General features: G+C 36.2%; 1 protein-coding gene across 10 annotated transcripts in view; it reads left to right on the forward strand.

Moving 5' to 3' along the window:
* Positions 1 to 12,261, forward strand: part of RABGAP1L (RAB GTPase activating protein 1 like) — a 665,899-nt gene that overhangs the window by 511,917 nt on the left and 141,721 nt on the right. For all 10 annotated transcript variants that reach the window (XM_074308401.1, XM_074308399.1, XM_074308403.1 and 7 more), the window contains one exon: positions 6,574 to 6,702. In XM_074308401.1, the coding sequence (XP_074164502.1) occupies positions 6,574 to 6,702 (129 nt within the window). The remainder of the gene's footprint in view (positions 1 to 6,573; positions 6,703 to 12,261) is intronic.

A 12,261-nucleotide genomic window follows, 5' to 3' on the forward strand; every position in this document is an offset into this window, starting at 1 on the left:
GAGAATAATAATAAATGCTTATTAATTGATTGATTTTATGTGTAATTCCTACTTAAATGTGGGAAAGGGTAGTATTTGAACATCAAATTGAGGATTTGAGCATCATATCACCATTTGACTCCAGATTAGTGAAAAGTTTCTAATTATCTGCAAGAGCAAACACAACCCTTAATGCTGTAAAAAGAGTAAATAAAATCTCTTTCAATGACATTGTTTTTCCTGTTGAATTTTTTCAAGAGTATGAGAATAGAAAGAGGGGAGTAACAAGTTTTTTTTCTTTTGTCTATAGTTTTAAGGTATCCAGTCTAGTGGTTTATTCCAAAATCAAAATGGGCCTTTTCTGGATGTTGAAGCAAACTACTTTGTTGTTGTCCTTTCTCCCTTTGTTGCTCCCTTAGCTCTGGTTGGTGTTATCTTTTATTAACTTTCTTCAGGAAAATAAAAAATACTTTGGAAAATGAAGAAATGAGTGGGACACCATTTTTTTTTCCACTTTAAAGTGCTGATACATATAATGAAAATATTTCCTGGGTTCTGTGCTGAGGGAAATTTAGACAAAAACTAAATAATATTTAATATTTGAAGAACATCATGCTTAGTTTTAATCAAATTTCCTTTCCTATGGGGTGATGTTAGCTAGAAAGCAATAATCCAAGAATAAGCAATAACCTATTTGAGCTTAACTCATTTGGTTGCTGAAATATCAGCATATATTTTTAAAACTCAGATGTTACCAACAGAGTGGTATAGTAAGCCTCTATTCATTGATAAGGCAAAGTATTAATTCTCATTCTTGTGTGTGACTAAATTTTTGCTCTCAAGAATGACACTTGTTGCTATAGTTGGGATATTACTAATCATTATGCAAATGCTACTATCTCCAGGGGTCCTTTCTAATTGTGCCTAGATGCTAGGATCTGGGAAAGCTAAAGTTGCTTTTCATCCACTCTTTATCTGAGCTACATCCCCATTAAGCAGCTCCATAGCACAACGGAGAGTAGACCTAGAATCAGTAAGATTTGGCTTCAGAGTCTACCTCTGACACATAATGAGCCATGTGACCCTGGGAAACTCAATCAACCTCTTATTATGCCCTGAATTAAAAAAAAAAAAATTATCATAGCTACTCCCACCTTACATGCAATTAGGACTGGGAGAATTGAGTCGGGAAAAACCTTGAAGCTCTGACCATCTTCACAAACCATTGTGATACAGTGAAAGATAGAAAAGAAAAACAATATCCAGGTACCCGCCACTGACTCTGTCCGTGTCCAGCTACTCTGGAATAGAACTAAGCTATCTCGTCTCCTGCCTAAAAACCCAAGTTATAGCCCCTATCTGTCCAAGAATGGTCCTCCTCCCTTGTCTGACAGGGCCTGAGCCACAATCTCCAAGTTGTAAATACCAAGTTAACTCTTTTGTTGTGCCACAGTTCTCTTTTATTTTCCTGACTCGGTTTCCCTAATTGTTCTGCCTCAGTTCCTAATTGTTCTGTTCAGTCCTGCAACACCACCCTTCCTCCTATTCGTGATGATCCCAATAAGGAGAAAGACCTTCTATTTTAAGAATCATGACCCCAGCCTTCCCTACTTATCATAATGCCTTTTCCCATCCCAGAATGTCTGGTGGCCTCTACCCACCCTGTCAGAAGGGGATCCATCACTCTGACTCCACCCTGCCACGGTAGCTGAGCTGTGTGTGTGTGTGTGTGTGTGTGTGTGTGTCATTGAGAACACAACATTGCCTGCTGGATCCTTGGAGATGATAGTCTCATTCAGCCCATTCAGATCCATTTGGTCCCACTAAATCTCTCCCTTTCAAATAAAATATTAAAAACTCTCAAATCTCTATCTTGCCTCAGTTTCTCAGGCATTACATTTTCTTCCTGCTCTTTTTCTTTCTTTCTGTCAGTCTGTCTCTCTGAAGTAAAGATAACAGCAGCTGTAAAATGTTAGATTAATTGCCTTCTTGGCTTCTGTATCCTGCTAGCAAACCCTAGTTAGTTAAAAACCCTATATAAGTTCCCTGCCTCAGTTCCTAGGTGCTGAATGCTTTGGACGTGAGTCCCATTTGGTCAGCTAGTCTAAAACTCTCCACATTAAAGATTAAAAACCAATCTCTGTCTTACCTCAGTTTCTCTAGTATTACACCCTCAGCCTAGACTTCCTCCTCTATAAAAGGAGGATAATAGAAGCTTCTATTTGGTAAGATTGTGGTAAGGATTCAGTGAGATACTATATGTAAAACACTTTTTGCAAATTTTTAAGTACTGCAAAATGCTATCCTCCTCCTTCCTCTTCCTCTTTTTCCTTTATATTCTCTTCTCCATTCTAAGATAAACTCTTTGAGGTCCTGACTGTTTCTGCTTTTTTGCATATCTAATGCTTAGCACATAATACTTAATAAATATTATTGATTGATTAGATTGGAGAAGTAATCATATTTTGAGAGAGATTTTTCTGAGTTAGGTGAAATGAATTCTTGTATTTTTTTTTAGTCCACTAGTTGTATTTGGATAGATCTGTAATGTCCTTGGTGTGGTTACTTCTTCTTCTACTACAGATTGGAATCCCTTCATATCTCTGCATTGTGATTCTTATTCATTGCTTTGTACAATCCTCCCTGGAAGAACCACACAACATGCTGTAGATTGTACCCTCCTTCCTTTAATGTTTTCAGGACTACCACTGTAACTGCCAGCTGAGCATCTGATTTTTTTTTTCTTCTCACTGAATTACTGGTCTATCTCTTTTACCTTTAAAACACAGGAAGCTTGGCTTAGCTTGATATTTTACTTTGAATTTTATTATCCCTTATTCAGAGTGACATTTATTTGATGACACTTTATTAAATATTTGTTAATATAAACCAGTAGAGAATAGTTTATTGAAGTATTACTTCTATCAAAGAGAGAGGCACCTCATATAGACAAGGTTGGAACATGAAAAGTTAATCTCTTTAGATTTTTTTCCCAATTAATCATGGTATATACAGTGATAATGCAACTTGAGAGACAAAGACAGAGGGAAACTGGAGACAGAGACAGAGAGACAGTATAAACAAATAAGCATTTGTTAGTGCTCACTAGGTGCCAGGCACTGTGTTAAATATTCAACATACACATAATATATAGCTAAGGTAGCAAGGTGGTACAGTGGATAGAATAGCAGACCTGGACTCAGAAGTGATGAGATTTAGGTTTTGGGGTTCCCTTCTGTCAGGGAACCAAATGGAGAGGTTTAGATTTAGGGAACCAAAATGAGATTAGGGTTCCTGGTGGTCAGGGAATTAAATGATAAGGTCTAGTGGCAGGTTCCGGGTTCAGGGAACCAAATGGAGACATTTGGCTCCCCTACACCCCCTTGGGTTTTGGCACATGAGTAGGGAGTTTTTGGGAACCTCCTTCTGGCGGCACAGAGATTGTCTGTAAAGGAATTTACAGACCCGAAAAGGCTAGACTGATAAAAGAGGTTTATTATAATTGGGAAGTCAGCCTTTATTCTGCAAGAATAGGAAGGCTGAATTTGTCAGTGGAGGAGTTGTGGCAGAGAAGTAAAATTTAGAGAAATCCAGACAGAGGCAAAAAGGCTCATTAGGGAAATAGGTGAGGAAGATAGAGGGTAGCACTGTAAGAGAATATTACTCCGGCGGGCAGAGGTTTCCTTGGCATAGCAAGCATGGCATAGCATGTCAGGTCCTCTGTAAGGAGTCTTTCCAAGTTGGCTCTTTTTATCTACAAGCTGGGTTTCAGCTTGGGTTGGAATTTGAATAGAATTGAATGAGTCTCTTTAATTCTATAGAGTTGGAATTCTTTAGCTCGGGACTGAACCAGCCCCACCTAGATAAACCACTTTATCTGATTCCCTGGAGTAGTCTCTCACTGAGGCAGAGTTAAAGGAGATTTTTTTCCTTCAAGGAGCTTTAGAGAGTTTCGGGGTCCTTTCTTCAGAAGCATTCACATCTAGGCTCCAGTATTTATCTGGACCAAGTCACTTAGCCTCTGTTTGCCTTAGTCTTTTCTTCTGTAAACAGGCACAATGATAGCACCTGTCTCCCTGGGTGGTTGGAAAGATTAAATGAAATTGCAAAACCCTTCGCTCAGTGCCTGTGCTATATAGATGTTAGTGGTCATTGTTGTATTATTATTTATTATCATCATCATCATCATCATCATCATCATTAAATAAAAATAAGCAAGACAGTTCATGCCCTCAAAGAACTTATATAAATGGGAAAAATCAACGAACACAAAATAGAGTGATACCAAATGGGGCAGAAGGCCTGTTGTAGGGATGTCCAGGAAGTTTCTGGGAGGGGTTGGACCCTGGCTAGATAAGGCAAAGGCTCAGTCATAAGAGCTAGGATTTGGGGTAGAGCTCAAGATTTGATGATGGGAGGGAGATGAGGATGTGGCCAGAGAATAGATGACATAATACAGAGATAGAAAACAAACAAACGAAAAGTTAAAATTAAAATTAAAAAGAAACAGCACAAGAAAGAACCTAAAAAGCAGGGCTCCAGCTTTTTGTTTCTCCTAATTTCTTTCCTCTGTTTTCCTCAGTAAAAAGGGGATAATAATAGCACCTGTTTTCCAGGGTTCTTGTGAGGATCAAATGAACTAATAATTGGGCAGCAGTCTCTATGGACATAATGATCTAGAGGATATACGGTGTAAGGAGGAGGAATGTCCATCAGCCAGTGGGTACTAAGATAGTGGGAAAAGGGCTATTTTAGAACCTACTGTCTTTCATTCCTTTTATTTATTTCTCTTTTTTTGGGGGGGGCAGTTAGGGTTCAATGACTTGGCCAGGGACATACAGCTAGTAAGTGTCTGAAGCCGGATTTGAACTCAGTTCCTTCTGACTCCAGGGCCAGTGCTCTGTTCATTGCACCACCTAGCTGTGTCCCCCCCCCCCAATTCTTTATATTTACCTGAAGAACAAATCTCTATTGGCATAATGTTCTATAGGATATGTGGATACCCCAAATAATTTTCAAGATATCTCAGAGCTGGGGCAGCTAGGTGGCTTAGTGGATAGAGCACCAGCCCTGAATTCAGGAAGACCGGAGTTCAAATCTGGTCTCAGACACTTAACATTTCCTAGCTGTGTGACCCTGGGCAAGTCTCTTAACCCCAGCCTTGGGGGGAAAATTTTTTTTTAAAAAATTAGAAAAAAAGGATATCTCAGAGCTGCATTTTAGTTAAGGAGGTATGCTGTGGTACCCACGTCTAATCAATCCAATATATATTTAATGTTGCCTCCAGTGATATCTTTGAAATGGAATGTGTTACAGAAATGATGCTCAAGATAGTGCTAAAATTCTTCCAACTCCCTCTATGTCCTGCCATGAGTAAGGAGGTGCTAAGAAGGATGTAAGATCAGATGGCTGCTTAAACTTAATTTTGCATGACCATTATTTTTATTAGTTCCATTCTCTAATTACAGGATTAGATACTTGTTCTGGTTGTTTTATGAAGTCCTGCCCATTATTAATAGCAATGGAATTTTTATTTATTTCAATACAAGATTACTGTACATTGAAATGGAGTTTGGGAAGGGGCAGGAATACAGAGGAATTCATCACAGGAAGAATAGCAGAAGGATTACAGGAGCATGTCTGCCACTTCCTTCTTCTCCTTCACCTTCTCTGCCTTCTCCTCTTTTTTTTTTTTTTTTTTTTTAAATTCTTTCAAACATAGACCTTAAGGTTAGTAAATTCTACCTGTGTTTATAATGGAATTTAAATAACAAAAAATGTTTTGCATATGGTTCCCAGTCTCCATGATTTTGATTTTTTATTTCACTCTTCATTCTTTCTCTTTATTAAGTTAGCCTTTGAAGAACATTTTCTTCTGACATATATCCTTTATCTGAACTTTAATATATATTCATAGCTTTTGAAATGAAAATTATTTGTGTTGTCTTAAAGAAGCATTTTCAACATTAAAACACACATATTTTCTCTAGATATTAAAACATATAAACATATTTTTTCTATAAATATATTTTCTATAATTAACTGAGGAGTGAGGCTTAAGTCTGATTGGTTTACTTTCACAACCATTTTCCTACTACTCTATGTGAAGATTGCAAGGTGTTGGGTCATTTCTAAATCTCATAACTCTGTGTTTTGCCTATTTTAAAAATTTTCTCAGTTTCTTAGGAAGGTTTTCCTGAAGTACTAGGATCACCCATCTCCAATCTTCCAGAAAAACAAAACCCCAGAATTATAGATTAGCCTTAAAATATCAAAGTCTTATTCCCAAGATTTTTTCTTTATCCAAAGCCTGTGTTTGGGTAAACTTTTGGAGGATGAACTTTACTAACTTAAATCTTTCATAGGACAAGCATGTTAATTTGTTAAAGCCTTTTCGTATTGCTTCTTTGAATGGGATTTTTGTGTATATGCAATCAATTGTAGCTTATGGCAGAGAGCATAAGTGTGTTTTCCCATTTCGAGAATGGCTTTAGAAACTCTGCAACACTGATTGTTCAGGAAAAATACATTGTCATTATAATTGTTATCAATATAGATAAAAATAACATGATTTCCCTTGGAAATATGTTATAGACATCCAAGGAAGACCTTCTGCAGGCCGACTTCGAAGGTGCTTTAAAGTTTTTCAGAGTCCAGCTTCCAAAGAGATACAGGGCAGAAGAGAATGCCCGGAGATTAATGGAACAAGCATGTAATATTAAGGTAAGATGCCTCAGTTTCATTTCTTGACTTTCACATGTAGTATCTATCTATTTACTGAATAAAGGTGGAATTTGAAGAATGCAAGTGAACATGAAAAGAAATTTTAAATTGTTCCTTTGTGAATTGCTGGGTTTTGGCTAGATTGGTGAAGAAAAACATGTTGCGTTTTGCCTTGGCTTTCTGGTGGTCTGCTTTGTCATAATAGGATTCTTTTTTAGAGTGAAGGATATATGTCATAAAAATATATCATTTGTGTTCTTAAAGAGATTTATGAATATATGAGAGAATATATTTATGAATATATATATGTGTGTATATATATAGTGAAAGAGGTTTCCGTCAGGTTGGTGGCTATGTATACAGTAGCATTTAGTGAGGGACAGCAGGTCCAGTTAGGGACAAGTAAGTAATCAAATACTTGCCCAATTGGTTAGAGCCTTGAGTGGGCTGCTGTAATGGTTTCCATAGCAGCAAACTTAATATTCCACATTCACCATCTGGTTTCATGGTGGTCAGGGCAAAAAAAAAAAAAAAAAAAAAGAGCATACCTATGCAGTTCTTAACCCTCTGTGAATACCTAAAAAGGTTTGAGCACCTAATCATCTGACCTCTGCCTCCATCCATCTCATATGCATTGACTGGGGAAAGCTTATTACGTTTAAAAACAATCACACTAATATTTTAAACCTGTGGGTTTCACATCTTTATTTCTCCAGATATTTGGAGTATTAAATGACAGTAAGAATGAGAAAGAATTTCTTCAGACAGTGATGCTCATGCCTTGGACATTAAAATGATAAAACCTCAAGCTCTTACCCAGCCATATCCCTCTGTCTCTACATAAGATGTACCTAAATTTACACTAGATAGATACACCAAATAGAATTCTCCATTTACTTGTTATACATAACATGAGATTTGTTCTTATAATGAATCACAGAATGTTAATCTTAAAGGGATCTTATTGATCATTTAACTCTCATACCATCCAACTTTACATAGGCTTGATGAGGTTGTACAAATGTATATACGCACACATCTGGGTGGGGTGGGTAACACACGTGGATGGATGGGTGAATCCACACTCATAAAAAAAATGTCCTAGAAATCTTAGGAAGTTAGGATTGTGGTAAATGTGCAATGTAATATTTTGATTGTTGTCTTTTATTGGCAGTTATTTAATTTCCTCTCAAAGAATTATCTTTGTTTCTAACAACTATTTTATTACCCATTTCAGTTGACTACTTTTTATTTTTAAGCCTTAGTAATATTGATTGCAAACCATTATCATCATTTTAGCCTTGAAGTTCTAGTTCAGATCCTCCCATCACTCTTCTAAAGGCTAAAGGTCTTCCTTTTGCCATTCTCTGGGTTTCACTGTAACACCTGTGTTATCTGTCACTTATCTACTCATTCATTCTACAGAACAGACCCACTTCTCTTTTTTGCTTATATTTTTTGGGTAACATCTTCTATACTATTCTATGCACCCAAATTATCATTATCAAAATATTGTTATTTTATGTCTCTCAATTGTTTTTTGGGTCATCTATAGTTTTAGTTTTATGGGGGTAATCAAGAATATAATATGGGACAAATTAAAGCATTTATCTCAAAAATAAAATGGTGGTAAGAATTTTTAATAGTTTTTATTTATCAGATATATGCATGGGTAATTTTACAACATTGATAATTGCCAAACCTTTTGTTCTAATTTTCCCCTCCTTCCCTCCTCCCCCAGATGGCAGGTTGACCAATACATGTTAAATATGTTAAAGTATAAATTAAATACAATATATGTATACGTATACAGACAATTGTTTTGCTGTTCAAAAAGAATCAGACTTTGAAATAGTGTACAATTAGCCTGTGAAGGAAATCCAAAATGCAGGTGGACAAAATTAGAGGGATTGGGAATTCTATGTAGTGGTTCGTAGTCATCTCCTAGAGTTCTTTCGCTGGGTGTAGCTGGTTCAGTTCATTACTGCTCTATTGGAACTGATTTGGTTCAGCTCACTGTTGGAGAGGGCCACATCCATCAGAATTGATCATCATATAATATTGTTGTTGAAGTATATAATGATCTCCTGGTCCTGCTCATTTCACTCAGCATCAGTTCATGTAAGTCTCTCCAGGCCTTTCTAAAATCATCCTGCTGGTCATTTCTTACAGAACAACAATATTCCACAATATTCACATACCGCAATTTATTCAGACATTCTCCAATTGATGGGCATCCATTCTGTTTCCAGTTTCTAGCCACTACAAAGAGGGCTGCCACAAACATTCTTGCATGTACAGGTCCCTTTCCCTTCTTTAAGATCTCTTTGGGATATAAGCCCAGTAGTAGCACTGCTGGGTCAAAGGGTATGCACAGTTTGATAACTTTTTGAGCATAGTTCCAAATTGCTCTCCAGAATGGCCGGATATATTCACAATTGGTGGTAAGAATTTCTAAAAGGCATATTTTTAAAGGAAATTTTTTTCTCCAAGCTGTAGAGGATTAAAGAGACTAAAAAACCAGGAATATACATCCAAGACTGCTAAGAGCTGCAGGGTACTACTTTTTTCACAGTAGAACTGATGAGTCTTTATAGGGAGCAAAGGTAGCTAGTGATTGCCAAGTGAGGAAAATAGGATTCACAAGAAGTAGAAATAGCAAACGTTGAACATTCTAAAATGTGGTTTGAAAAGAAAATGCCCAGGGTAGAAATGTTATATGAAAGCTAAGTAATTTATTTAATTATGATCAACCATACATATGGTTTTTGTGGTTATATTTTCCCCCAAAGCATTTCCAGAGGTTATTTCTTTTCACATGTAATATCCACAAAAGTTGGTCAGATTACATGTAAACTCCAGAAAGTCGGGGAAACTGAGGGATGGAAAATGTAAATGTCCTATCATCATGAGGGATGGAGCAGAGTCTGGAAGCTCTGTCTCCTGAAATTTTCCTTGATTATATGAGATCTGGTTATTGCAACTTAGTGAAGACCTCAAAGGTATAGCACAGCATTTAATAATGGAAGCATGTTTGTGATAAAAAATAAGAGTAAAAAATTACCAGTACACTGGTCTGTGCCAATTATTTTAAAGATATGATGATTGCTTTATAAGAAAGGGATCTAAGCAAGATAGGCAGCATGATGTAGTGGAAAGAGCCATGGTCAGAGAAACAGGAGACTTGAGTTAGAGTTCTGACTCAGATAATCGTCTTCTTATCTTGGTTAAAGCATTTACTTCTTTTGAGCCTCAATTTCTTCATCAGGAATTATACCTACAAGGTTTTTGTGAGAATGAAGTGAGTTAATATATGAAAAGAGCATATATTACGAAACTTAGTGGTATAGAACTATCAGCTATTGTTGTTAGAGATCTCAAATAAAGATGATGTCCTGTGCACAAGTAGCCAAATATTTTGATTGCCAAGTTCCTTATTAACAGCCTATATATATATAAGATTCATTTCAGTATTTTCATAAAAGATGATCTAAAACATCACCTGACTTGACTCCCTCATATTCAAGATTGTAAAACTAGTTTTACAAAAAAAGGTAGTTTTACACTTACCACCCAGTGACCTGCTCAAAAAATTAATTAAAAAATTAAAATGATTTCTTCTGTCATAACAAAAATCAGAAGGAATTTGGGTTCAAATGTTGCCTCTAATATGTCCATTTTGTAATTGTATGCAACCTCTCAGAGCTCAAGGCAGCTCCCTAAAAGTTACAGAAAAGATATTGACTAAGACTATAGAAGCCCTTTCCTCAATCAGGACTTTTCTGTATTAATGAAATCAGTGTCTTCTATCTTTTATAGTTACTGTCCATCTCTTAAAGCTGTCCTAATAAACAGGACAACCTCATACTTGTCAGGATTCCAAAGTTACTGTTTATTACAAAAGCCCTTTTTTTCTGTGAGTGTCTGTGTGAATGCAAATAAGCCCATCTTTAATTGTTGATTAGCTGGATTGTCTCACTGTAGGCATGTTTGTTTTTATTCAGTATTATGCTGTTTTGTGCTTTCCCCTCAGATATTATGGACTAGTCATATGAATGACAGATTATTTTAGTGGTTCTATTAAATTTAATGGTATTTCTATATTTGATGTTATGTGGAAATTTGAAAAGATAACTTAAAGGAAATATATTTAATAATTAGAAAGTATCATCCAGTATTTTAGATTCTTTTTTATGTTTAAACAAAGTCGCATATAGTCATTCTCCAAAATAGAAATTTGAAATTTAGGGAGTAAATATTACAGAGGGTTTATTTCTCTCAGGTAGATGCTACATCAGTGATAACAGCAATTAAACATTGATAAAATATATAACTCAGCATAATTTTTCAGTCATTTTTGCAACCTAGGAACTTGTCAAATATTAAACCTAATATATTTTCCTCTGGTAAACCTGTTTCTGAGCAAATTAAGTCTTGAAAATTTTATAATTAGTGTATGAAAACAAAATATTTCCACCTAAAGATTTCCTATTTGAAAGATTGTTTAGTGATAACAGAAGGCATTTATAAAGAGGCAGAGGAGAATTCTAATTTTATCAGGACTTTATAAGATAGGAAGGAAGGAAAGAAAAACCATTGAATAAACATTTATAGCTATGAAGAGAAAGCAGTAAGCCAGCCTTTGTGCTCTAAGGAATAAAGAGAGTGGCTCCATAGGTGTGTCAACTAGGAGGAAAAATTGCACAGTACTGGTCAGAAGAAGAAGAGAAGCAAGGGGATAGGGGAGTTCACATTAGGAGGGTAAAGAAATAGCCATTTGTTGATCTGACATGAGCAAAAGAGATCTACTGCCTACCTGGAGTTTCTATAAAGATGATAGAAGGTTTCCCACGGCTCGCCAGAGCACAGACTAACATTCCTCATGCTTTATGCAGGGACAAATGTGCAGGAACCCAAGAAACATTGTTAGGAAGTTCTTGGCAAGAGATTGAAGATCTCATGAACCCAGGCGTTGTTTCATTACTGCTGTTGAGTAAAAGATGGAGCTTTAGAAGAGATCCAATTTGAGGAGTGAATAGCCAATTTGTAGGATCCTGGATCTAAAACCGAAAAAGATCTCAACAAAAAACAACAACAACAAAACTCTCCTGCCCTAACTCTCAGATTTTACAAATGAGGAAAAAGATCCAGGGAGCTTAAAATTTATTCAAGTTCACATAGGTAATAAGCAACAGTGATGGAACTAGAACCCAAACTCCCTGATTCTAGAACCAATATTTTTTTCCTCTCTTCCACATAATCTTGGGAAGATGATATCTGAGAGGAGCATCTAGAGTGTTGACGCCATTACTTTAAATACACTAACAATAGACTCTTCACCTGAATTGAGGTGAAATTGGTAGGGGGCTTATAAACAAATTAATCACCTTATCAATTTGCAAAAATTACTTTCTCTTTGGGTAGATGCCACAAGAGTGATGATAACAGCAATTACAAATGATGACAAAAGAAGATATGAAGATAAAATTGTTGAACAGTAGTCTTAAATTATCTAAGGAAGACTCTAAGTTGGTGGAGGAGATAGTGGAAATGAAGAGG

Source organism: Sminthopsis crassicaudata, chromosome 4, assembly GCF_048593235.1.
Source record: "Sminthopsis crassicaudata isolate SCR6 chromosome 4, ASM4859323v1, whole genome shotgun sequence".
In the NCBI taxonomy this organism is placed as follows: domain Eukaryota; kingdom Metazoa; phylum Chordata; class Mammalia; order Dasyuromorphia; family Dasyuridae; genus Sminthopsis; species Sminthopsis crassicaudata.